This window comes from Panthera onca, chromosome C1, assembly GCF_046562875.1.
Source record: "Panthera onca isolate mPanOnc1 chromosome C1, mPanOnc1 haplotype 2, whole genome shotgun sequence".
Taxonomy (NCBI): domain Eukaryota; kingdom Metazoa; phylum Chordata; class Mammalia; order Carnivora; family Felidae; genus Panthera; species Panthera onca.
This window is the reverse complement of record NC_138346.1, coordinates 193,211,686-193,239,049: the sequence shown is the minus strand read 5'-3', so window position 1 is coordinate 193,239,049 and position 27,364 is coordinate 193,211,686. Positions and strand designations below refer to the sequence as shown.

At 55.1% G+C, this 27,364-nt stretch overlaps 1 protein-coding gene across 2 annotated transcripts in view; it reads right to left on the bottom strand.

The window, feature by feature from the left end:
• Positions 1-27,364, bottom strand: part of GRIK3 (glutamate ionotropic receptor kainate type subunit 3) — a 229,878-nt gene that overhangs the window by 37,626 nt on the left and 164,888 nt on the right. The window contains exons 6-10 of one of the 2 annotated variants that reach the window (XM_060625294.3): positions 22,838-23,011; positions 22,104-22,247; positions 16,737-16,844; positions 13,514-13,627; positions 4,721-4,924 (exon numbers count right to left, since the gene is read on the bottom strand). In XM_060625294.3, coding sequence (XP_060481277.1) covers positions 4,721-4,924; positions 13,514-13,627; positions 16,737-16,844; positions 22,104-22,247; positions 22,838-23,011 — 744 coding nt within the window. Of the gene's footprint in view, positions 1-4,720; positions 4,925-11,755; positions 12,190-13,513; positions 13,628-16,736; positions 16,845-22,103; positions 22,248-22,837; positions 23,012-27,364 lie in introns of those variants that run through there. The other variant, XM_060625295.3, reaches the window with a different exon arrangement.

The window sequence follows — 27,364 nt, the reverse complement described above, 5'->3', positions numbered from 1 at the left end:
GGCCAGGCTCTGCTTCTTCTCTGCCCCACCCATCCCCTCCGATTCCAGGGCTGAGAAAGGCAGCCAGGACAGGATTTCTGGGTCTCTGAGAAGAGTTTGCAGGAAGTCAGGCCAGAAGCGTGCAGGAAGCCCACGCTGAGGGCTGACCCTGCACCCTCAGGAGATCTCAGTCGTGCCAACTCGCGGATGCTGCTCGTTCCTCTCCTTTGACCTCCCTGCCTGCCACTTGTGCCCCTGTGTCCATGCTTTTCCAGCAGCCTCTCTGCCTTTGGCCCCTGCCACCCGTGCTCCCCTGGTTCTCCTTCTTCCTCTCTGGCAGCTCGGGCAACTTTTTTTTTTTTTTTTTTTAATATTTATTTATTTTTGGGAGACAGAGAGACAGAGTGCAAGCAGGGGAGGGGCAGAGAGAGAGGGAGACACAGAATCTGAAGCAGACTCCAGGCTCCGAGCTGTCAGCACAGAGCCCGATGCGGGGTTCGAACCCACAAACCGTGAGGTCATGACCTGAGCCGAAGTCGGACGCTTAACCGACTGAGCCACCCGGGCGCCCCAGCTCCGGGGTCTTATAGAGTCCTCCTTTTCCTCTCTCCTTACACTTTCGCGCTGTTTAGGTCCTGCCCAGGTTCCCATCTCTCCTCTCCCCAGCGGTCCCACCTCTGACTGTCTCCTGAGGTTCCCCCTCACCCCCCGAGGCTGTGCTGATGACCCCCAAAACTTAGCCTCCCGCCTTGCTCTGTCCTCTGAGGGCCCAGCCATCTGGCCAGCCACCTGCTGGGACCCCAACCCCAGAATGATCTCTGTACCTCCTGCAGTCCTCTATTTTGCCAGGAGGCTCTTCACTTGGGAAAGACACTGCCACCTTCCCAGCTAGAAATTCACACCTCGTCCTGGTGCAGAACTCCTCCCTGTCCCTCACCTCCTTCACCCAACCATCCGCCAATCTTCTCGATGCTACCTCCTCACCTCCATCCTGTGCCACCCACCTCCCTCCTTTTCCATCACCGTGCTTTCCTTCACCCAGGTCGCAGTCACAGCCTCCAGTACCAATCTCACGTGACCCCGTCACTCTACCTCTTCCAGCCGTGCCCTGTAGTTCTCAGCATGAAAATCAAATCCCTCCGTTTAGCACTCGAGACTCTTCAAGACTCGTCTCTTGCCCCCTTCTCCAGAGGCCGCCTCTCTTCTTGGATTCAGACTCTCCACACTCTTGAGAGCTCTGTTTCCACTCTCCAGCACGATCCTGGACACCGGGTGCCGGGACAGAAGCTCTGGATGGCAGGAAAGGCCAATGCCCCAAGTGAAGTAAGGGGCTGATGCCTTCGTGTGGGCCTCAGTTCCGCGTGAGTGAGTCTAATCGGTGTGAGTCAGTTTCCTGAGGCTATTTGGATGATCCAGAGACTATCAGATCCCGGATCGCTGTGGCCCACCAGGATGACCACAGCTGAGGGGCAGGACCCTGCCACCACCATCATGTTCTTCCATGTCCACACTTTAGACAGCAGGGCTGTCCCCGTAGGAACGCTGATGAGCAGGACAGCTCCCAGCTGCTGCCCCATTTACGAAGCGCCAGGCACTCTGCTAAGCATCTTTGGGCTGTATCTCATTAAATCCTCCTACAGACTCGGGGAGAAAAGGCTTTTTTTTATTATTATTCCCATTTTACAGATGTGGAAACGGAGGCCAGAGACGTTGAATATGTGCTAGACTCGGAATGTGAAGTCAACCTCTCTCGGATTCCAAAGTCATTAAGACACCCGGGAGCAATTTAAGGCATGGACGGGAGCAGAAGACCTTCAAGAAAGAGGAAATGACAGACAGCGGGCAGTGAAACTGGAGAGAGCGACAGTCTGGGAGAGCTGGGGTGATGGATGGAGAAATCACGGCTCTGTCCTATCGTGTCTGTTGCTTGCCCTGGGGGAGGAGGCGGGGCTGGGGGAGGGGAGCGTGTCAGCAGGAGGGGGTCGCACCCCGCACATGCCATCTTCCCCCATAACCCTGGCTCCCTGGAAGGCCGTGTGGCATGGGACAGAGGTGAGCAGAGTGTCAGAGAAGGACTGAAGTCTTGCTGGTCAGAGGTTCCACCCAGGGCCTCCAAATGGGCCTCGGGGGGCAGATTCTTGCAAAGGCGGGCATTCATCACTTTTACGTCTACGTTCAGATCCCTAATAAGAAAGTAATAATATTGCCAAGCCTTTACCACGCTATCTATGAGCTAGCGAGAAGACTAATTATCTGACGACACTAATAAATGGTTATGATGTTATTAAAAATGGCACCAAGCTAGGATTTATAGGCTCATCAATTGTAGGGAATCGGGTTTAACAAGGTCCCCTGCATGTCCCGTCAGGGCCCGCGCCTTGATGGATACTGGGCTGCACGGAGGCCACAGACGAGGCCCCCTCTTTTCCCTAGCTGAGGGTCAGCTTACAGAGGTCTGGTTGCTGCTGGGTTTTTCTGATCCACCCCCTTGCAAACGCTCTCCAAAGCTCTGGATGCCGGAGATGCTGTGACTGAGGAGGCTGGCACCAGCCCAGCTCACTTCCACATGTGGCCTCCGCTCTCCGTGTGACCCCCTCTTCCCCCGCAGCCCCGCCGGCCTCTGCAAATGACAGGCTCAGAACCCACCGGAGGCCCCACGTTCCAGAGCCCCACTCACAGAGCAGGAGTGGGGGAGCTGATAAATGGAGATGCCTCTGGGGCCTGCTGACTAATTTCCATAATAATTATAGTTATTACTAATAATGGTGACAACACCACTCCCTTCCGTTTATATTGAATTCCACAATCTAGGAGTGCTCCCCTACCAGCTCTCTCCTCCCAGCCACTCAACACGCTGGGAAGAACGCAGGGCAGGTATTAGTATTCTCACTGTTGAGTTAGAAAGTGGAGTTCAGGGACACAGAGGTACTTCCTGAAGCCCCCTCCCCCGGCCTCGAAGGAATAACCACAAGGATAAAGATGAAAACAAAGCAAGTACTGACATAATGCACATGGGTGAACGTAGCCCTCCCGACAACCTATGGGGCTGGTTCTGTTACCATCATTCCCATTTTACAGATAGGGAGACTGAGACATAGAGAGGCCAAGACGCTTGTCCAGGGCACACAGTAGCAAGCGGCAGAGTGGGAATCAAGCCCAGCCCAAGTTTATGCCCTTTACCCATTACAGCCTCTCTACCGGCCTTCCACAGGAGCTTGATTTCCTGGGGCCTAGGAAATGATGCCAAGGTAAAGCTCTTCGGGAGCCTTCCCACTCTGAGCTCCAGCTCCCTCCCTTCCAAGTCTCCAAAGTCCCTGCTGGGCGTTCCTTTCAGCAGGGGCAGGAGGGGAGAAGAGTGACAACAGTCCCAGAGTCCCAGCAGCTGGTACTTTTCAGGCAAAGGTCTGAAGCCTACCTCTCTGCCCTGGCTCCTGCCACAGATGGCTCGTTGCAGAGGTTGGACAGAGCTTCAGAAAGCAGAGAGCCTCCAAAGATTTTGTCGCTTGGAAATCCCAGCTCCCCCACTTACTAGCCGTGGGTCCTCACCTCTCTCTGCCTCAGCTTCCTCATCTGTGAAAGGGGTGGTGATAACAGTACCCACCTCACGGGCTTGTTGCGAGGAGAATTGAGAGAAGGGATAGAAGGGGGTCTGGCATAGGTTAGGGCCTTGCATACGTTAGCAGGTCCTTGATGAGCAATGCCTCTGGAAAGCTGAGGGCCCCTGGCTGGAAGGCAGGCAAAGTTTCTTACGTGCCAGCTGAGCCTGTGCTAACGGCTCCTCACTGAATTCCTGCAACAAATGCAGAAGCTTTGGTAGCTGTGGCTTACTCCTATTTTAGACGTGAAGACACTGAGACTCTGCGAGGTTGATGAACTTTCTCATCCCACACCTATCAGGTGGTAGAGTGGGGATCTGAACCTGTTCTATCCGACTGCAGCCCGGGCTCCCGACTTACTGCCTCTGACAAGCCTTCCTTTTACCGAGGGCTTGCCGTGGGCCGCACCCCGTGCCTCGTACCTCCCATCCCGTGTCACAATAATCCCACGAGGAAGGGAGGATTCACGCCCATTTGACGGATGAGGAAACCACTTACAGAGGTCCCCTGACCTGCCCCTGTTCACACAGCTGATGAGAAATGGCACTCGACCCTGGGGGCCCCTGACTTCCCCCCACCTCCCTACCTTGTGGTGACCCTATACTGTGGCTTCTGTCTTCCTCCCAGGGTCCCATGAACCCCAGGCCCCTCCCACCAGCTGCTCCTTTGCCCCCCAAAGCTCTGCCTGTCTGCTTCCTTGGGTCACCTCCCCGTTCGGGCACAGAACTGCCCAGCTGGGCCTTGCCTGTCCCTTCATACAGCCCTCAGCTGATGGATCTAACTCCGTGCCCTAGAGTGTGGGAAAGTGTCTTGCATGGGCACCTTGCCTACATGGCTGGGGCATCCTCTGGTCACTCTCAGGGGAGCAGGAGGCAGTGAGGAGCTGAGGCATCCCTCCAGAGCGAGCTCACCAAAGTCACCAAAGTGGGGAAGGCTCGGTCAGATGGGAGGCAATACATTGGTGCAGGGCAACGTCTGGGACCCGGGGAGTGTGAGCAAGGCAGGCCCAAGGCAGTTGGGTCCTCCCCAAGGTCACAACCTTTGTCTCCATCTTCCCTGCTCCCCGGAGCCCCCACCTGCCAGGATGCCCCACCCTGATGTGTATGGACTTGGCCAAGCCTCCCAGGGGGTGCCCTCCCACTTACATGGTCGATGAGCTCCTTGATCATGCCGTTCCACTGGCCCTTGTCGTCCTGTGCCCCGTACTTCCCATCCTCCACCAGCCGGATCTCATAGGAGAAGCCGAGGATGTGGGCCAGCTCCTTCAGCAGGTCGATGCAGTAGCCCTCGAAGCGGTCATTCCCAAACAGGGTCCGGTCGGACTTCCGGAACATGACAAAGGGCTCCTCCTGCAGGGACAGATGGGAGAGGGGCTGACTAAGGCTGAGTGGGCTGGGGGGAGAGCTCAGGCTGGAACTTCTGCTTGTGCGTCTAAGAAGCCTTGTGGGGGGGCCAGGGGGCTTAGAAGAATGGCCTGTTAAGTCAGGCCAACACTGTGCCTCACAAATAGCCACCTTCTAGCAGTCCCTGGCTCGAGGTGGACTAACTGTCCGCTGGTCACAGAGCTAGTAGGTGGTGGAACAGGCATTTGGACACAAGACGATCTGATTCTGAATCCCAGGCTCTCTGCTGCACCATCCATGAAGGCCAGCGGTTCTCAAAGCGTGGTCCCCAACCAGCAGCACCAGCCTCACCCAGGAAGTCCTCAGAGATGCACACTCTCCGGCTCCACCCAGACCCCTGGCCAGAAGCTCTGGGGTGGAGCCCAGGAATCTATTTTAAGACGCTCCCCTCCAGGGGATTCTGATGTCTGCTCACCCTGCGGCACGAGGCTCTCCGTCCAGTATCCTCCGACTTCTCCCCCAAATACCTTCTCAAGCCCCCCGATGCCTCTCTCTCCTTCAGAGGATCTCAGTCTCCAGCATTAGGATTTGCTGTGGAGAGCCTAGCACGCAGCCCAGCAAGGGAGTGCTCGACAGACAGCGGCTGGCATTGCCTCCTCCCACCTTGACCTCACCCTTTCGGGGGTGGGGACCCACGATCCCATTTTACAGATGTAGTAACGGAGCTCACGAGGACAAGTGACTGGTGTGAGCTCGCCCTGCTGGCACGGAGAGGATATGAACTCAGGCTCGTGTGGCCCCAGAGTGTAAGCTCTTAACCGCCTCACTGTGCCAGAGGCGCTGAGCCACAAGGGTGCCTCTCCCTGGTGGGCACGGGGTCCCCGGAGGGTAGCTTGTAGGGCACAGGGCCCCCTATCCCTTGTCAGGCTCCCTCCCTGCCAGGCGATGGGGAGCCGCAAGGGACTTAGAATAAGGCACAATTCTTATTTAAGAAACAAACCCCTCGCCGCCCTGCAGAGAACTAGAAGAGACAGGACAGACAGTGGAAAGTAGCCGTTGATTGACCTTGTCCAGTCTGAGGTCCAGGAAATGAGGAACCATGGGCTCTGCTGTGGCAAAATCCAGGCGCACAGCACTGTCCGGAACCCGGGTCAACACACAAGTGTGTGTTTCCACTGGCTCCATCCACCCAGCTTCACTGACAAATCCCTGTCACCAGGCTGCGGGAGACAAGCCACCTCTCAGCAAACTCAACGTTTACTGAGCTCCTACTATGCACCCGACACCGCCTTAAAGTCTCTCAAGGGTTGTTTGAGGCAGGCCTCACAGGCTTGCAAGACAGGTGACATTATCCCCATTCAAGAGATGAGGAAAACTGAGGCTCAGGGAAGGTCAGTAAGTTGCTCAAAACTTACTGCAGGAACTGAACTGCAGTCTGATAGAGGCTAGCTCCAGTCCTTCATGCCTGTGGTCTCTTGTTGGGCCTTAATCTTCCCTAAAGCCACCTCAGCATCCCCACCCCCATGTCAGAATGCCTCAGGTCTTTAGCTGACAGGTGACACAGTAGCTGACAGAGGGCACGCGTCCTGGCAATCCCATGTGCACATGCCCACGAGAAGGCACACGCCCGATTATGGAGGTGTCTTACCATTTTGTCAACCAGAGTGGCTATTCCTTTGACACTGTGGGCCCGTGGGGCAGGGTGAGCAATGAAGTCCCCAGAGGACTCCCTCACCGGAGAGTCTCAGAAGCAGGAACCCACCAGCAGCCTCTTACCGGGCTCCCGTGGGGACAGGTGGCCCCGATTCTCTGGCCCTGTTCCCCCAGCACTGCTACCTTTCAAAAACCCCACCCCAGCACTCATTTACTCTAAATTTTCAACAGTCCTTCGGGATGCCTCACAGAAAGGATGGGGGGAGTGTGGGAAGCCCCAAAGGGTTCCCGCCTCTCCAGGGATTCTGAGAAAACCACCTCATAGCCTAACTGGGTGAACACTGGGTCCTTCAGCTAGACTCCATGCTGAATCTCCGAATCTCTGTGGCTCCTATCCCACCTTACAACCAAGTAGGCAGCTCACAAGGTCGGAGAAGAGAGCCCAGGTGGGGGCGGGCAAGGTTCTGGGGCTACTTGGAGAGAAGGGGGCTTTGGTTTGGGCACACATTGCCATTGTGCAAATCCGTCTCTGGGAAGGTGCTGCCCGAACCCTGGCAGGGGGCCTAGTGAGTGAGAGTTTCAGTCCTAACCTCTCCTTTTGCTTGGACATTCTTGTGCAGTGAACAACGTGCACCACTGTACCTGGCGGTGCCCTGATCTCAGCTCAAGGGAAGAACTGGAGAGAAGGTACTAAGAAGGTACTATCTCCCCCAGGGGAATCACCAACCACACACTGAATCCTGGGCACAATTTACCTCCTTCTGTAAAATGGGGATAATAATGGAACCTACCAGACAGGGTCGTTGTGAGGATAAACGAGTCAATCTGCGAAAAGCACTTACAACGGTGCCTGGCAAATGTAAGCTGCCAATATGACTTATTTATTTATTTATATTAATATCATTACCTTCTCTCTGTGTGCCGGGTAGTCCATTACTGCAGTGCCCTTTCCAGCCTAGAGACCATGCCCAAGGTCAGCAAAGGTTAAAAATCATAGCTGGCAGCCGAAAACCATTTCGGAAAAGGTCCCCGAGATAGCTCACTTCCTGACCCTCCCTCCACGCCCCTCCCTGGGCCTATTCTCTAAAATTAGCACTTCATTTGTGAAGCCACCACAGCCCCAGAATCTATACATCTCCATATAAATACGCTGCCTTCGGAGCAGCTGTAAAATGCCATTAATTTCGGGAAGTGCTTTGCGGATGGCATACATATTTAACAGCCAAAGCCCAGAGCATTAAAATGGTGCTCGCCTTAGTAATGTGTCTCTAGACCTGCAACATTTCCTAGGGGGTAATTCTGAACTCCGCCAACTACTTATTCATGGACTATTTCACAATTTATTACTGGAAATGTCCAGACAGCCAATTCACAAGCTCTCTCGGCTGCTAATCGATTGCTCAGTGAAGGTGCCCTCAATTTCATAACTTCACGCTCTTCTATTGCTCTGGGAGAACAGCCGTAGGAGCGGGGTAATATTTCTCTTCAACAAGTCACAGGAAACAGGGGTCCAGAAAAATAACCTTTGCCGACTTTTCGTTGCCAGGGCTCACTTAGTCTGGTTTCTCTCTGATCACTTATACCAACGTGAGAGCCGGGCCTTGTGGTCAGTTTTTCCCGGCGGCAGGACCTGTGGAGTTGGGAAGGGGTCGTTTGGGGGGGGGGGGGGGGCAGGGGGTGGGGGGAAGGATCCAGGGTGAGCTGCCGGGTATCAGCATTCCCAAGCCCCCTTCTGACACAGGCAGTGTTAACACACACCTGTATAAGCATGCACACCTGTACACAATGCCACGGGCACTAATACACCCCATTCTCGATGTCCTGTCTGCCTAGTCCTGCTTGGACACAGAAGCTGAAGGCCCTGGATCCAAGGCCTCGGTTTCTGCCTGTTAGAACCAGGACAGAGCATTAGGAGTCCTCCCGGCCCAGCAGGTGGGGCCCGGAGGGGTCCCTGGCCTGGGACGGTTCTCCCGGCCCACACCCTGGCCTCCCTTTGCTTTTCTCCTTCTCCTGTGGCCCAGCGCCGTGGGTCCCGTCTGCCTGGGAGTCTTACGTGGGCCCAGCGTGCACAAGGCACAAATACAGCCATCGGTGTGTATCCAGACACCCGGGTGTAGCTGGTCCAGTCCCACACCCACACACGTACCCACAGGCACGTCAACACCGCTGCTTCCTTCAGCAGCCCAGAGAACCCTGAACCTTCAAAGGCAGGGCCCCCAGGAGTGAGTCAGGTGCGTCTTCTCCATGTGTGAGCTGAGGTTGGGGCGGATGAATTTTTCAGGAGCCCATGCAAGAGCAGAACCAGAGCAGAAGCCAGGGCCAGGCAAGGAGGGGGCGGGAGGGGGCGAGTGAGGGCAGGCTTCCAGGCTCTTGCTGCTGCAGTTTTGACCTCAGGCACGGGAAAGGCCATCTGCAGCTTGGAGGGGCTGGGGGTGGGTGGGGGGAGTGGAGTCAGGGCTCTGTTCATCTGTGTGTCCAGGTTGAGCCACGCTTTGCTCCAGGTTCCGGGCTAGGGGAGGAGAGGAGGCAGGTTTAGGGGCAGCCCACGGGGAGCTGTGGCCCCTCTGCCACACCCAGATTCCAGGAAAAAGAAAGAAGAGAGACCCGTCTCAATAGGGGTCCAGCCCTGTTCTCTAAGGGGAAAGTAGTTGGATGCTCCTGAACTATGCTCGGTACCCGCCTGTCACTCAAAGTGCCGTTGCCTGGACAACGCACTTCCAGGCCGGCTGGCCCACCCCACCCATCAGTGCTCTCAGCGGGAGGTGCTGGCCCCGCTTTCACCAGCCAAGCAAGGTGGAGGTGGGGGCTGGGTTTTCAGCCAGAGCAGCTGGGGCTGGGCCACCCTCCGCCACTGGAGTAGCTGTCCCAAAGAGAGCACCCCCCCACCCCAGACTTCCTTGCAGACTAGCGCAAAGGCCGTGCGCCACATCATCCCCTGTCCCCATCAGGGATACTCCACAGGCTCTCTCTGCCATTTCTCTTCCTCCAGGAAAGACTGGGCTTCTCTCATTGACCCACAGGGAGAAGCAGACCCTACCGACCGTCCATGAGCTCGGGGCAGTGGGGATGCAGAGAGCAATCACGGGTCCCCCCCCCCCCCCCCCCCCCCCCGGCCCCCGCCTCAGTCCATGTGAGTATCTGATACTGCAGGATGGGGTTAAGATGGTTGGTGGGACATGCCCTTCGGGTAGGTCGGTAGCTTTGTCAGAGGTCAAGGCAATAGGGGCCAGGGGTGGGGAATTACCATGATGTCAGGCCCAGGAGCTCAGACCTTGGGCACAGCGGATGAGAAGGTGGTGGTCGGGAGCTGCAGTCTGACATATCGGTAGGAGACTAGAACTAGGAGGGACGCCGGAGGTCAAGGTCACAAACCCTAAGGCCTCCAGGGGCCGGCCAGGGAACAAGGAGGCGAGAGGCAGCTGAGTGTCAGCAGTGGGTAGTGGTGGGGTGCTGTTGGATGCAAGTTCCAAGTCTGTAGGGTACCCTGTGCTGGAGATAACCTCTGTGGTCATGGTCAGGGGTCAGTCTTCAGAGAAGTTCAGGGCTCAGCTGGGGACAGAAGCAGAGGTTTTCTCTACAACACTCTGCATACTGTACTAAGCCTGAGCTCTCTGGGGACCGGATGTAGAATCGGTAATAGTAATTAGTAACAATAGCAGCTACCGTTTGGCATGCATTTATATGTATTAACGTATTTGTATTAATTACCCAACAAATTACAGAATATAAATTATTCATTTATTGACTTATCTTCATGAATCACTCCGCCTCTCAACTCTATGGAGTAGACACAGTTACCACCATCTCTCTTTTTCAGGTGGGGAAACTGAGGCATGGAGCAGTCAGGCAGTTTTCCAGCGTCACACGGCTGGATAACAGTAAAGCCAGGGCTCAGACCTGAAGGTTTGTGGTCTTTTTTTTTTTTTTTTTTTTTAACATTTATTTATTTTTGAAGGAGAGAGAGACAGACAGAGCGTGAGTAGGGGAGGGGCAGAGAGAGAGGGAGACACAGAATCCAGGCTCTGAGATGTCAGTACAGAGCCCGATGCAGGGCTCGAACTCACTAGCTGTGAGACTGTGACCTGAGCCGCAGTCTAACGCCCACCGACTGAGCCACCCCGGGGCCACCGGAAGGTTTGAGCTCTTAGCCATCACAGTCTTGCCCCGGCATCCTGGTCACACTGCATGACCCAAACGGCTGCTGGGCTACTGTCTGCCTGAGACGACAGACGGTGGGCCAAATGGAGCTGCGTGCAGACTAGGGGCTGAGACGGGCTTCTCTCCTTCCCTATCTTCCTGGGTGCCTGAAGGCCAGTGCGACCCTGCGGGTGGAACTTCCGGCAGGGGACTGAGCGCATCAGGTAGGGGGCTTTGCAAGAAGCTGTGAGTGCTGACAGAGAAGGGCCTAGGATGTCTGCTGGATCCTGCCTCTGCTGGTGTAGACAAATCCTGTGCACCTTTGCGGAAGGGTCTTATGCCCTTGAAATCAGGCTGCTGCCATTTTAATAAAATTCACGCCTGTGGTCTTTCAAGTTGTGTGTATCCTGTATCCTGCTGGTAGATTACCTCTAGCTGGTCGCTCACTTGAGGGCATTGTTTTGTGGCTGAATCATCTCGGCTCACTTAATCACCCTTCTTCCCAATCTCTTAGAGCACACCGGTTTTACCGTTTTTAATCTTGCCTTGTGAAAAGTGTTTTATTTATATCTCACATTTTATGCAGTTCTGTTTTTAATCTTTTACCACCTTTTTATTATTTTATTTTTCCCCTTTTAAATTTTAGCTTTGTCACACTCGTATCCTTTTGCTTTCTGACATGTGGTTTTACATTTTTTACCTTGTCTAGCTGGAGCCGTTAATTATTTATTTTAATTTCTCGTCTTTCCTGATGGCTTTCCTTTTCATCTGGTTCCTTATTTTCATTTTTCTCATTATTATTTTCCTTTTAACCTTTGTATTTTGTTCCCTTTCAACTCTCTCCTTTTCTATTTTCCTTCCCATCAGTATCCCTTCAATTGCTCATCTGTCTTTAATACCTTTGTTGTTCTTTTTTATTTGTTTCTTTTTATTCTTTTATATATACATATATATATATATTTAATATAATTTTCCCTCATTCCTGATCAAATCTTTTGACTTCCTGGTCTCAGCAGTCTGATTTTCATATTTAAAAAATATTTCTTTTTTAACGTTTATTTATTTTTGAGACAGAGAGAGACAGAGCATGAGCGGGGGAGGGGCAGAGAGAGAGGGAGACACAGAATCTGAAACAGGCTCCAGGCTCTGAGCGGTCAGCACAGAGCCCGACGCAAGGCTCGAACTCACGGACCGTGAGATCATGACCTGAGCCAAAGTCGGAAGCTTAACCCACTGAGCCACCCAGGCGCCCCAATTTTTATATTTTTTTGGTTAACAACAATTTAATCAATAAAGGCAAGCAGGATGTACGGTGTTGGAGAAGATGCCTGGGGCAGGGGGGTTCATCCCCAAACCTGTGGGGCAGGTGTCTCCCCAGCCCTCTCATCCTGGATCCGGCTCTGTCGGCAGTAGGTCCAGAACCAAGGTTAGGACTCCATCACCTTTAACATGGATCCTGTCAACGGTCATGACCCTGAAGACTGGAGGTGAGACCCACAGGCTATAGTTGCTCTCTAGAAGCTGCTGGTGTCCCCATGTCTGCTGCTCACTGGGAGAATGGGGCTGAACTCCTATGTCCCTTCCTGCCTGGGGGTGTCCACCATTTGGCCACCAAGCATACGTCTGGTGAATCACACTAGAGAGAGGACACAGGACCGTTCATCGGGGCCTGGCTCAGCTGCCTCCCACGGGAAGCAGGTGGGGCCACCCCATCTTGGCATCATGGAAGGTCCAGTGCCCAGCCCTGCTCCCAGGTTCCATCCTGGGGCAGCCTCATTTTATCCAAGCCCTTCAAACCAGGTTGAGCCCTCTTTTTTGTAGAGGATTTGCTTTTTTCATATTGTATTTATTGTATCGTATGGTATGTGCTTTAATATAAGGACAAGCTCCCTGAATCGTCCTCAAAAGGTCTTTGGTCAGGATCCACCAGGCTGTGATCAGGCTACCTGTCCCCAGTGTGGTCCAGCTTGGGTCCCCAAGAGCAGTGCCGTGTCTCTGAAAGGGTGGGCCCTGAGTCTGTGGATGCTCTGGAGGCCTTCCAGAAGGGGCCAGTGCAGTGGAGAGGGCACAGCACTGGCCAGTCAAGAGGCCAGTGGCGGGGGTATGCCCTTCTGCCCACCCTGAGCTCTAAGGTGCAGAGAGCCTGGGAGATGCCAAGAGCCACTCCTTGGGTCAGAAGAAGGAGGCGCTATTCAGTCCTGGTGAATGGAGGGAGGGTGACATGTAGAGTGGCCACAGAGGAGAGGTCTCAGGATGGGACACCATGTACCGTGGCATGTGTGTGGGCTCCCGGCACCCACTGGGCTCTCTGGGTGTGGCCACAGTACCCACCAGAGCTGGGGGGACCACTGAGAAGGACCTTTTCCTCGGGAACTGAGGTAAAGAGGTGGACCCTCAGTCCTGGTGCAGAGGACAGGCTAACCTCTTTCCTTCTACCCCTTCGTGGTTCGTGCTTGGGCTCAGGGGTGGGTGGGGGCAGGGGGATAAATGCAAACACACAGGTCTCCGAAGATCGGCTTCCAAGCAGTTCTCAGACGGGCACGAGGACCAGCCCCCTCTGCCTTTGGGAAGAGGCCTCTGAAAGCCACCCCCTGGGCTCTTTGGCCTGTGGCCACAAGCAGAGCTGCTGTGCTCCAACTGCCGAGGGCTTTCTGAGGGACCCTCAGGGCTTCCACCTCCCCCATCTTCCAGCCTCGCAGCAGCCCCCTGAGCGGTGTCCGGTCTGGGCTGGGTGGGGCGACGGAGGGGCCTCTTCAGCCCGTCCCTGGCTCACACAGTCCCTCCCACAGGGCTGCAGGCTCTTACCAGCACGGTGGTGACGATGAGGGACCTGTTCGTCAGAGAGTCAGTGACATTCGGGCCTCGGCCTTTGGCGACCTCCGTGATGTTGAGCCCCTCCGCAGGACTCCACACCCCAACCTGGATGGACAGACAGACGGAGAAAAGGGGCTGAGTCCTCAGACGGCCAACAAGGCCATCATCTCCTTCCCATTCTTGGTGAGCATTGTCGTCACGGCTGACAGGCTGTGAGCTAACTCCTGACAACCTTCTTGCCTCCCTTCTTCTTGGAGGAGGCGCCCAAGGTGTGGAGTCTCTTGAATTCCATCACCTCCCCCTTGCTGGCTGGAGGGGAAAATGCAGAGGAGAAGGGGAGTGTAAAAACAGCCCAGGGACCTCAGCCTGGGGTGGAACAGATACACTAAGAAATCAGGGGTCCTGGGTCAGGGCCAGTCCTACCCCAGGACAGAGCCACTCTGATCCTGGTGGGCCTCCTTCCTCCTGGGGAAGACGCGGGGCACCCAGCTGCTCACTCACTGGGTCTCTGCCCTGGTGCCACTTCCCGGGGCCAGGACACCCTCCAAAGCCCGGAACAGGGTCTGGAGCAAGGGGGATGTTCACCCAACATTCTCGGACTGGGTTAATGGGTGATGAGATGTGTCCCATGCAGGAAGGCAGGCTGGGCAGGAGCTGGTCTTTGGCAGACCAGAGAGCGGAGGGCCCTCACTGCGGGCCTGGTTGCTGCTGGGTTTGAAGGCAGTTTGCTTTGTGGTTTTACTTCTAAAGTTGGCGGATATCCTGGCCAAGGTGGCATAATCTGTCTCTCCACGGTGCCCTAGTTGCTATCAGGCCTGAGGCTGGAGGACGCCAGGGAAGATCAAGTTTACCAATCATTGCCTCGGGCCTCATGAAGGTCCCACTCTGCCCAGCTCCCCCGACTCCCCTTCAGGTCCCCTCCCTCAAGGAAGGTTTTGGCATGCCCATTGTGTCCTTGGCCTAGCTGGGGGGCACTCGGGAAACTTAATCAATTAAACAGAGAGGCCAAATGCAAACATCCCATTAAGAGAGCTGTGCAAAGCAGATAGCAGACAGACATGTAATTATGCCTGGGTAATTCTGCCTTAATCCTCCCAGAGCCACCGGCTGGAGCTGGCTGGATCAGCTATGACCCGGCTTAGCAAACAGAAGTGATGATACAAGAGGCAGGGCGGCTGTGTGGGGACTTAGCACCCTCTCCAGGCAGGATTTCTGTCCACGCAGACCCCCTAGAGCCAAGAGAAGAGACAGGCAGACCGCCTCAAAGTGGGCCCAGCCCATGAGGGGTCCCTAGCAGTACACCCGGGTGCCCCATACACATCTGTCCAGTGATTCCTGAGCAGCTGGAACCCTCACCCCAGAAAGCACCTACTGACTTCCCACTGCATGCCTGGCTAGATCCCGGGAGTCCTGGGGAGGCGAGAACACTTAGGACGGAGGAGGACCCAGCCTCTACAGGCTGTCTGCCCACCACTCCCTGTGGCTGTGACCGGGAGCCTCTGGAGGAGGCAGGTCAACCTTTGTCCGGGTATATCGTAGGAGGGCTTTTCTTGGGTGTTAGCTATCGTCACTCTGTCCTTGGAAGAGGGATGCTGTGATAGAAGGCTCAGATGGAAAGAGCTCTCATGATCCCATTACTCGCGTCTGCTGCGGGCATGGGAGCGGGTCGCACGGGCATACGTGGGTCTAATTGCCATCCTTAGAATTTTAGGCCATCTCCAGAGATGGACAGTTGAGAGAGCAAAAAGGAGATGCCACTTGAGTGAAAACCACTGCAGCAATACTGCTGGAGAAGGAAGGTCCACCCCCTACCCTCCCACCCCCAGGCACTGCCGGAGTTTAAACAGGAGCTGGCATACCGCCCGGCGAGACCTTGTGGTGCGAGTAGGTTGGACCAACCGGTCTCCCTGATCTTAGGAGCAGAGGCCACAGCGCCTGTCCCTAAGGGACTGACGCTGTATGCAGAGGAAAGGTGGCGTTTCCCTGGCCACCCCTGCACAGGAGCCCCCATTAGTCTGTGGGACACTCAGGAGTGGGCGGAGTAAACTTGGCCACAAGTTGCAACCCAGCCAGAGCCACGTCTGTGCCTGAGGGAGCGACCCCAGGAGACAGAGGCCACCTCCACAGCCAGGGCCATCACTCAGCCAAAGGAGGGGCCAGAGGGAGTGGGTTTGACTGCACCACAGGGAATGTTCTGGGGCCAGTGGAGGCTGGGCATGGAGAGGCAAGTTGGGTTGTTTCTCGGAGAGCCATAAAAGTCCAAGTCAGGGGCTGGAGCTTAACTCGGCACTGGTGGGGGAGACCATGCTGTGCTTTGGGAAGCTGTGTGTGTGTGTGTGTGTGTGTGTGTGTGTGTGTGTGTGTGTATACACTGAGCATGGCTGCAGGCTCAGGGGTGGAGGTGGAGAGGCCAGGGCTGAGTGTTAAAACAATCCAAGGGAGGGAGTCCTGATCAATGGCAGACAGGGGTGGAGAGGAGAGGAATCTAGCCATCCTGAAGTCTCAGAGGCATCCAAGCTGGCCCCTCCCCAACTTCCAGGTTTTTGTTCACCCCACTCCCAGGCTGGTGGGAGAGGGTGTGGCTGACCCCCTGGTCCTGAGGTCCCAGGAATTCGGAGAATTAGGGCTAATGTTGAATCTCCTCCCCAGGCCAGCAGCCTGACTGGACAGAATATGCAGAAGGCTCCCAGGGAGAATTGGCCTCATTTACAAACGTCTGATGGTAGCCAGATGGAGGCCCCAGAAGGGCTTGCTTTCTCATCAAAACCCCCTGAAATCATTGAGACCTTAGAAACCAAGAGTGAGATCAGAATTCATGTGCTTCAACTTCTCTCTAAGGATAAGAACCAACTGCATTTCCCAGACAAGCAATCATATTGCTTAATCTTTGCTTAAATGCCTCCAGTGACAGTGAGCTCACTACTCCCCAGGCAGCCACCCCCTGGTGGTTAGAGTTTCTGTTACCCAAAGTCGGGTCTGTCCCTCTGCGCGCCGCCCCCGCCCCAGCCTTTCATGACTTTTTCCAGTTAAGCATCCCCGGTGGCCCTTGCTCACCGGGCGATAGCCTGGGTGTCTGCCACGGCCAGGCCACTGGGTTCTGTACCCTTCCAGTCTGACCAGGCCTCCATGTTCTCCGAAGGGCCAGGGCACAGGCCATGCCAGGTCATGTCGAGCCCCCAAGGTCTTGTCCCCTCCCTCTCCTGAGCCCACACACCTTCTCCAGGCCGTCCTCCTTCAGGCTGATGATGTCCAGATCAAAATCTGTCCGTAAGCCACTGGTTTTGTTGAAAACAATCCGTCCAGTTAATCCTTCCCATTGAGCCTGCCGGAAGGGAGAGGGCAGAGCGGCAATTCCTCGGGCTCATAAATCATCATTCGGTACAACTGTACAATGCTTCATTTTAATTACTCTTTGCACTGATACTGTTCCCCCAAGACCATGATTAATTAATAATCACCTCCATCATTGCTCGGGCTGTGGTGCGAGCCAGCGATTTCCATAAATTCTATTATGCTCTTTAGCCAGCTTTACATTTGCACCTTCTCGTGTACAACATCGATCTCAGACGCACTCAAATGAGCCCCCGCCTTGAAGCCAAAGAGGAGGGGAAGCCCGTGTCAGGTCCCCAGAGAGGGGCAAGGAGGAGGCAGGCGGGCGGCTTGGGGCAGGTGACACCTACCCAGAGGTGGAAAAGCCAAGGGGCCGAGCCAGCCCTGGCGGTAAGACCAGAGGCTTGGAGTAGAGCAGGAGGAGACCGAGAAGTCACCCCCACCGCCCCCGGCCCCAGCTCCACGAACGTCAAGGTTAAGAACTCTGGGGTCAGAATGCCGGGTCCAACCGCAGTCAGCTGTGCAAACTTAGGAATTCTAGGTCACCTCTCTGCCTCAGTTTCCTCATCTACAAAACAGGATTCATAATTGTACCAAAACGCCACGGGGGGGTGAATGGAGATAAAGCCCATAAAATACTTAGGACAGTGCGTGGTACCACCCGAGCCCTTGAGCTCATGGTCACTTCTGTGTATTGTCATTAACATCGTTAACACAGAGAGAGATGCAGAGAACATGCAGGACCCAAGCTGAGAAAGTCCCACTCTTCTAGATCAGGGGTGAGCAAGCTACAGCTGGTGCCCCATAGGCCTGCGGCCTGTTTTTGTAAACAGTTGATTAGAACACAGCCACACCCATGTATTTACTTATTGTCTTTGGCCGCTTTGGAGCCGCTGCCTCAGGCCTGGATAGTTACAAAGAGACCATCTGGCCCACAAAGCCCAAATATTTACTATCCAGCCCTTTGCAGGAAAGGTTTGCTGACTCCGTTCTAGAAAATACCTTTCCTGTGGACCCAATGCATCCCTGCAAAGTACTTCACACCGCTCAGAGCATGTAACCTCCACAGCAACCCTGCAGGTGGGCCAGGTGAGGTCACGATTCCCATTTTACAGACCAGGAAGCAGGCCAGGAGGGCCAGGCGCATCACCCAAGCTCCCAGAGGGGGTCAGAGCTCCGCGCTGCAGCTGGGGTCCCAGGGCCCCACCCCTCAGGCTGGAGCCCCGTCCTTTCTCTCCCTTCTCCAAGGAGGTAGGAGGCAGCCAGCACACGCGTAAACGCCCCAATACCAACGGGCTTTCTGTGTCTGGGAGAACAAACCCATCCATCCTGGAGGTCCTGGGAACCAAGGGAGGCTGCAGGCTGGAGGTGGGGGAGGAAATCTGGAGCTCACACAGTCCACTGGGCTGGAGGAGGCTGGGGAAGGAGGTGCCAGAGAACATGGGGGCGGGGGAAGGTCTGATTATGGAAATGTTTGCTTTGCCAAGGTGGTTCCCAACCACACTGGGGTCATGACCCCCTGCAGGCTCTGAAAATGGCCCCAGGGCCTCTCCCTGGCTGAATGTCCCTGGCGCACACACTGGCACTCAGAACTGGACACCCAAGTTCATGGGACCATGGATCCCAGGAGTCCAAAATAAAACCCGTGGGCTCTCCAAGCATTTGGGCAGCTCTAAGGCCCCAAGGTAAGTGTGCAGATGAGCCAGCCGGTAGACCGACCGAGGCAGAGGGACGGGGCTTGGAAGGGGTCCGGGAAGCTCTAAGACAAGTTGGACAGAATGCGGGCTTTGCACAAGTGATCCAACCTCTCTGAGCTTCAGCAAGGGGAAAATGATCTATTTCACAGGTGTTCAAAAAGATGTATAAAGTGCTTAGCACAGTGCCTGCCATCTACGATCCCAGCTAAGTGCTATATGGTATTATTTCTCCCTTGGATTATAGGGCTGGTGCTTAGCTGGGAGGAAGGCTGGGGGCTTGGGCCAGGGCCTGAGGCCTCAGTAGAAATCCTGTCATAGAGGGCTAACTAACCCCCTTTCCTGAATGTGCTTTGTCTCATCACAATCCTGCCAGGTGGGTGTCACTGTCGCCCCCATTTTAGGATCATAGACACAGAGGCTCAAAGAGGGGCTGAGCTATAGAAAGCTGCACGGGATGGTGCTGCAGGGCAGAATCCGGGTCTGCAGGAACAGAGTTGAAGAGCGTGGGGTCACCATGCCCAAGTTCAGTGGGGGAGGCTTACAGAGCCTGGGGGGCTGGAAACGGGGTTGGGGACAGAGACTAAAAGATCAGACAAGGTGAAGACCACTGTTTATAACTTCACAGGGAGGCTCAGCTCCCCTCTGGCTGGCTGGCTCCCCCCTCCTCTGCACCCTCAGGCTATCTCCTGGCCCCCAGGGGAAATCACAGCAGGTGCCTTCAACCTGCACTCGGAGCGGACTGAGCGCTGAAGAAGCTTCCCCCTTGTCAGCTCTGGAGGAATTAAATGCCAGCAGGGGGGCACGGACTGTCTGTGGGCGGGTGGGCAGGGCCAGGGCAAGGAGCCACTGGCAGCTCCTCCCCGTGACATTTCCCGGCCTCCCCGCCCCTTCCAGCCACCGCTCAAGACTCGCTAAATGAAAGATGCTTCACACGCTCTGAACTCCGGCCTGGTATTTTCCAGCTCCTCTCGGAAATGCCAAGTCTTTAAAATGATTTACTGTCACGCAGTCAGAGAAGGAGACGGGCAACTTGGAAATGGTCTGAGGGAAGACTTGTGCTGGGCTCAGGCAGGGCACTGGGGTCCCGGTCCCGGGCAGAGGTGGCACTGTGGGCCAGCCACACGGCTGCTCGGGGCCTCCATCTCCACCGCCCTCAAATGCAGGTGGCACAAACGTGTTTCTGAAAGGGCTCTGTAAGGGTGTGAGTGGTGAGGGCCACTCACTGGGGCAGCGGCCAGGAAACAGGAAGTACACCGGTGTGGGCCAGTCAGCCCCAGGAGGGAGAAGGGGCCCCTTTCTACGGGGCGGGTGGTGACGAATCTGCTCCCTGTAGGGTTTTGTCACTGAGCCTCAAAAATTGCAACGGGTGAGGGGTAGACAGGGTGGAGGTCCCTGAAGCTATGTGGCCCAGAGATCCTCGTGAGCTGGAAACTCAGCATGGAGAAGAACCCATAGTCATGGCAGTTGTGAGGACAGTAACTGCAGCCAATCTGTTCAGCATCTGCTCTTGCCACGCTCTGTCCTGAGTGCTTCACCCACACCATCACCCACCTCATCCTGCAACAACCCTAGGAAAATCTCCAGGGTACAGAGACAGAGCTGAGGCACAGAGATATTCAGTAGCTTGTCTAAGGTCACACAGCTAAAAAGTGGTTAAGCTTCAAAGCCACTTTTGCTTGGCTCGTAAGGGTCCCAGGGTCGTGGCTCGGGTCACCGACCCCCTCACGCTGGCCTCTGACCGCTCCGTCGGAGGCCTGCCGAGGAAGGAGGCACAGGGGGCTGAGAGTCGGGTCTCAGAGTTCCCCGAGAACAAGCCGGTGATCGCTCAGGCCAAGCAGGCCTGCTCAGGGCTGGACAATCAGACTTCCTCTGCAGTTTTGAGGGGCTGGATGAGAAGAGACCATCATGGTCTTCTTATACCAAAATATCCGACACTGGATGGACCCCCTTCGAGGCATGAGGGAGCTGGTCCCAAGGACTTCGTGCCTCCCTCACCATGATGGTGGGGTGACATCTGCCAAGAGAGGAAACGGACACTTGGGGACATCTAGGACCATGCGTGAAGGCACACAGCTGGGAGAGGCAGAGACAACTCCACAGGCATGTGCATCAAACTACAGCCCGTGTCCCGTCCCCATTCCTTTTAGCGCTGTTCCCAAGTGGTGGTGGTGACCTCGGGACTTGGGGGAAAGCTAACTGTCCACTGAGAATAAGGTGGTGGGTCTGTTACTGGCCCTCCTGGAGCTGCCTTCCTTTGCACGTGGGATTACATTCCTGAATGCAAGGGCTTGCTTCGTGTCTGCCCCCTCCCTAGGCTGGGAGCTCTGGGAATGCGGGGGCTTGTCTGTCTCAGCCCCACTGGATCCCAGTGCAGGGTTCTGCGCCTGGCACCCAGCGGGCCCACCACAATCAGCTGCTGAATAAATGAATGAGTGCTCAAGGCAGCCTGCCTCATTTCTGGTCCACTGTGATTGCTACAAAGAGATCGTCTACACAGCCCTCCTGGAGGGCTTCCCCCCGCCGCACTCCATGCTGCCTCGACGTGGTCACTCCCTCTGACCCAGGATAACCCTGCCCGGATCTCGTCCCCAAGCGGTCTTCCTCCACCAGTCACTGGGATTTGCCTCTGCCCACGTCCTGGGCTAGATGCTTTGCGTCCAGTTTCACACGGTCTTCTAAACAACACGGAGGTAAGGACTCTTAATGCCCATTTTACAGTCCAGGAAACTGAGAATCAGAACGTTAATCCTCTCACCCGAAGGCACACAGCTAATCGTGATGCAGCCAGGATGCCTGGCCCCGGCCTTAGCTTCCCCCGCCTGTAAAATGGGAATGGTAAACTGCCACCCACAGCTTACAAGGACAATGGTGACGGAGAGTCCTTCGAAATTATCCGTTGGCACTACGTGTTTCAATGGTCATCTGAATAGCAGGATGGATTTCTGCTCTCTGGTTCCTCTGAATCAGCCCCACGGATGGGACTTCTTCACAGCCGCTGTGATGCCAGGAGAGCAGAGTCCCAGAGGGCCCACGACACGAAGAGGAGTTTGGATGGCTGATTATGATCTACCCAGCCTCCTCTGCCCTGGCACCGCCCTGAGCCCTTTCCACACGGGGTCTCATCTCCACTTCACAGCATCCCTGTGACTGGGCATGCTTCGTACCCCATTTTGCAGATGAGCCAATCAAGGCTCAGCAAGGTTCTCTAGCTTGCCCAAGGTCACACAGCCCGAGGCAGAGACCCTCATGTCTTGCATCAGAAAGCCAACGCAGGTCCTGCTGACCGTGCTGACCGCCCACGGAGAACCTCCTACACGCCAGGGCCTTTGCCTCTCAATCCCCCTGTAAGAACGAGCCCGTCAGGCCCATTTTCCCCCCAAGGAAACTGAGGCTCAGAGAGGAGAAGCACTGAGGCTGGGTTTGTGCGGACCGGAAATGGGTTCTGCCTGACTCCCACACCCGGGCCTTTGCTCTGCAGCTCTGCTGACCCCATGCTGATCCCCAGGGGCAGTGGGGGGAGGCCCTGGCTGGGGGAGGTGCAGGGGAACACTCACCTCCTTGATGAAGTTCATGAAGCGGCCGCCAAAGCGCCAGGCCTTGTGCCGATGGCACTGCAGGGAGTTCACGGTCATCTGGGGTGCCCGCTGGTAGCACACGGACACGATGTGGACGGCGTCATACAGTAAGGCCGCGTCAGTCTGCAGGGGAGGGCCCGGGGCCTGCCTGAGAGCAGATCCCAAGCCCCGAGAGTCCTCGGCCCAATCTGCTGTGTCCCTTTTCCCCTCCCTCGCCAGACACGAGGGGTCTGGGTGAGGGAAAGGCCCACGGTGACCCCGTCCACGCCCCCAGCGAAGGCCAGACTTGGGTGTCCCTGCTGTTCCACAGACACTCAACTCCCACCCTCTGCAGCTCAGACCTTCTCCCTCTAGGCCCTCTCACCCCATCCCACCGCTCCTGCTGCTCCCCTAGGCCCTGCCCACACCTTCTCCTCTTCCCGCTCCCCAGCCTTCGGCTGGTCACAGCCGAGGGTCCTTATCCCCGCGCTCCAAAACAATCCGTTTACAAGCCTCCACTACCACCTTTGGTGTGGGACTGTGTCTGATTCCTTTGTGTTCCCAGAACCTAGTCTAAGGTCTGAGGAAGGGAAGTGGTGGGAGGGGAGAAGAGATAGGGAGGATAGAGCGAAGGGAAGAATGATGGGAGGAAGGAAGAAAAGATAGAAGAGGGAAAGGAGAGAGAAGGACAGGGAAAGGGGAGACCCCGGATCTGACCCGCCTGGCTGGAATACCATCATCACTCCGTCCAACAGGCCGGACTCTGCCCGGGGAGCCGCCTGCAGCCTCTCCATGGACCACTTCTCCACGATGGCCGAGACATGGGGGTTGTCCACGTTGAGGATCCGGAACCCTGTCAGGTTCACCCCTGAGTAGCGGTAGGGCTCCAGGTCTAACGCATATAGATCCTTGACGGAGAGAGGTCCGAGTAAATAACGGTGTGGCTGCTGTAAGCTCCACCCCCCCGCCCCCCACCATCCCACACTCAGAGCCCCACCGCCCAAGGCTGCATCTCCCAGCAGAGCCCTGCTCTGCAGGGGGGAGGCTCAACGGTGACGGTGACAGAGCACCTGCAGGAGCACTGATGTGGAATTGACGGGAACACCCTCTGCCTGCTGGCCGACCTCACATACTCACGGCCGGACCTCTGGCAGGTGGCTCAACCAATTTCTTCATCTATGGAATGGGGACTGTGGCGCTTTTATAGGACCCGGTGCAACAGGTCACATAAAGGCCCAGCCCAGAACATCACAGGAGCTTGGTAAAGGCCATCATGGTCATTCCCAACGATGGGGGAGCCCCCTTTGGGAGCACAAAGAGCACTGGGTCTGGGCATCTCCAAGTTACCCAGAGGGAAGCCCAAGGGAATTATTTTATCTGCCCCCAAAAGACTAGTTGAAAACAGTCCTTTCTAGAGGTGCCTGGGTGACTCAGTCGGTTAAGCATCCGACTTCAGCTCAGGTCACGATCTCGCGGTCCGTGAATTCAAGCCCCGCGTCAGGCTCTGTGCTGACAGCTCAGAGCCTGGAGCCTGCTTCAGATTCTGTGCCTCCCTCTCTCTCTGCCCCGCCCCTGCTCGTACTCTGTCTCTCTCACTCTCAAAAATGAATAAATGTTAATTAAAAAAATAATAAAAAATAGACTAGTCCTTTCTAGCTTTTGCACAGTGAAGGAAACCATCAACAAAATGAAAACACTGAGCCGGAGAAGTACTTGCAAACTATATATCTGACAAGGCGTTGATACCCGAGATATATAAAGAACTCCTACAACTCAGTAACAATACCACCACCAAAAGCCAAAACCAGATTAAAAATGGGCAGTGAACCTGAAAACACATTTTTCTAAAGAAGACATCCAGATGGCCAACAGACACATGCAAGGGTGCTCAGCATCACTCATCATCAGGGAAATGCAAATGAAAAACACCGCAAGCCCTCACCTGGCACCTGTCAGAATGGCTAGAACCAAAAAAATAAGGAACCACAAGCGTTGGCGAGGATGCAGAGAGAAAGGAACCCTCGTGCACTGTTGGTGGGAATGCAAACAGGTGCAGCCACTGTGGAAAACAGTATGGAGTCTCCTCAAAAAATTACAACCAGAACTACTCTATGATCCAGGGGTTCCACTTCTGGGCATTTATCTGAAGCAAACAAAAAACCTAATTTGAAAACATACGTGCACTCCTGTGTTCACTCCAGCATGACTTATAGTAGCCACGATGTGGAAGCAACCTACGTGTCCATCGACAGCTGAACGGATAAAGAAGATGGTGTCTACACACAGAGGAATGTAAGTCAGCCATAAAAAAACAAACAAAAAAAAAGACAAAATCCTGCCGTTTGTAACAACGTGTCTGGACCTAGAGGGCATTATGCTAAGTGAAGCAAGTCAAACAGAGAAAGACAGATACCGTATGATGTCACTTACGTGTGGAATCTAAAAAGCAAAACAAAACAAATGCACAGACACAGAGAACAAACTGGTGGATGCCAGAAGGGGAGAGGGGTGGGGGTGGGGGGACGGGCAAAATAGGTCAAGAGGATTGAGAGATACGAACTTGCAGCTATAAAATAAGTAAGTCACGGGGACGTAATGTGCAGCACGGAGAATGCAGTCAGTTATACGGTCATGACTTGGTATGGTGACAGACGGTCACCAAACCTACTGTGGGGACCGTTTTGTAATGTATAAAAATATTGAATTGCTATCTTGTGCCCCTGAAATGAACATAATATCGTAGGTCAGTTAGAATTCAATAAAAAAGAAGAGTCTTTCTGCTTGGGACTCAAGAAGTACCTCTGCCTTCTTCTCACAAGCCAGGCCTCTCACCCTTGCCTATGTCACAAGCCAGGCCTCTCACCCTTCGCCTCCTAGGAGCAGCTGGCCGACAGTCAGCCCGTCTGTCCGTGGCCAGGCCACATCCGGTCTGGTGCAATGGGTAGGCCCTGGCCGAAGGGCCAGGAAGACAAGCCTCAGTGCCTGGAGCGGCCCAGCTCCGGCCCCTCCCTGCACTCCGGCTCTGTGGCAAGGTGGGCCGGTGAGGCGAGGAGGCAGAGGGGTTGGCGGGGGTGGGGGAAGGGGGGCAAGCCAGGCATTAAGAAAAAGTGGCAGGTGGCAGGGACAGGGAGGTGGCAGGTGGTAGCTGGAGGAGCAGAGTTCTATCCTGGTAAGCAAAACTCCCCAAACTTGGAAATAAGGCGGAAGGGAATGTCGTAGGGAATGTCGTAGGGAAGCATCGCTGACCAGGCCCGTCCTGGATTCTGTGATGCTCTGGGAGAACGCACCTGGGCCTGACTTCACTCTCAGCTACTGATTAAAGGCCCAGACTCAAGGCTAACTTGGAGATCTTTGCCAACTGGAAAGATAAACCCCAATGTTGTGGTTTATTGCCCTGTAGGACATTAATTCACTGAGCTGTCTTACTCTGTGTTTTCCCCTCCAAATAAAAACTCAATCCCTCAAAAGCTCTTGGAGACAGTGTTGCCATCCTACTGGTTCCCTTGTTAATGAACGGAATCCATCTTTGATACGTGTTTATCCTATATTTGCGTGAGTCATTTTTTTACTTTTTGAAAATGTAACACACTATGATCCTCTAGAGTGGCCCCTTCCTACTAGAGGAGAAACTGCGTCCTAAGGTCCTCCTGGCCAACTGCCTATCCTTTTCCATGCTCTGCCCTCATCAAGCTGCCTTCTGTCCTGACCCCGGTCCATCCTCTTTCCTGGGTCCCTCGACTCAGACCCTCCATCCTGTGCTGGGAGAGCAGCAGGGCACCCCGTGGGCTGTACTTTTCTCTGCATGGCCACAGCCATCGGGAATAATACCCCAGCCCGTCACAGTCCAAGCTTCGGTTAACTCAGTGGTGGCTCGAGGAACAATGAGCCCACGGAGCAGGTTATCCACATGGTGCTGGCGTCCTCCTGTCTCCCAGATGTCCCTAATTGATGCTAAACTCCTGCTGCTTCCGCTGCACCCCCAGAATGGGCTTCTTCTGGGGTGCACTCTGTTGGTTTCCCCTTTGAAGGCTTAAGGGGTAGGGAGTAGCGGGGAGGTTTGGCACAGACTTGAACCGAGCAAGAAAAGTCAGTCCTAGCCTTGCCCAAACAAATAGGGTGCTGATTCTCGGCCAGGACTTGGGACGGGGAAGGGGTCGGGTGGGAGCACGAAGCTGGGTCTTCAGCAGACGAGGGGGTCTCGCTGGGCTGGCCAGAGGGTGCCTGCCCCAGTCTCAGTGGGGAGCCCAGGGTGGGCACTGCGCTCAGCCCTGATGTGGAAGACATTGTCCCATCTCAGTAACCCCCTGCGAAGTAGCTGTTTAATCGTCTTCTCCTTTTACAGATGAGGAAGCAGGGTCAGGGGCATCAGGCGATTCGCCTGCGGTCACGAAGCTCTTACAGGGCGGAGCAGAATTCGGACCCGGGGCCGTTTCAGTGGTGTGTTGGAGCTGGCTCCCACGGGTCTGTGGGAGCTAACTGTTCGCACTTCCTCCTGTCCCTGTGCGGGTCCAGTGACATCACGTTGGGAGCTTAATACCAGCCACAGTGGAAGTATTCACACCAAGGAAATCAGAAGCACTACAAGTCCAGGGTCATCCCCCTTCCCCTCTGAGAGCTGGTTGTACATTTTTGTCTGTCTTATTCAAAAATTCCCGGGCTTTACTGTCCCCAGTGGTTGCCAAACACACAATATGCATCAGGATGGATTCTGGAGCTTTTGGCGGGGGGGGGACGTATAAGCCATGGACAGTCTGGGGTGTGGCCCCTGGTTGTTGGGAGGTGAGGGGCAGACAGGAGTCCGGTCCTTCCCGCCTTACCCATCTTGGCAATAGAGAAACAATCACGACGAGCTAATAGCTACGAGCACCTGTCAATCTTACACCTCAGGCACCACTTAATTCGCATCTCCACCTTACACAAGGAGGGTGTTGTTGGCACCCCATTTTAGAGGAAGGAACTGAGGCACAGAGAGGTTAGGTTTCACCGCCGGGGAGCAGTGCAGTCAAACCCAGGAAGTCTAGCTCCCGAGCCCTCCCTCTGACCTGTGACCAGCCCTCAGTCCACACAGCACATAGAGGGGTCTTTCTGATGGATCAATCCACCCCCCTCACTCCTGTGTTTATGGATCCTTACTACCTTCTCAGAAGAAAGTGCAATTCTTTAGTTTACAAAGCTCTCCACCCCGCCAGCCCCACTTATCTTCCCACCCCCTCCCATGTTTGTTTCAGGAGCCAAACCACTTTCGCTCCCCTTTTCCTTTC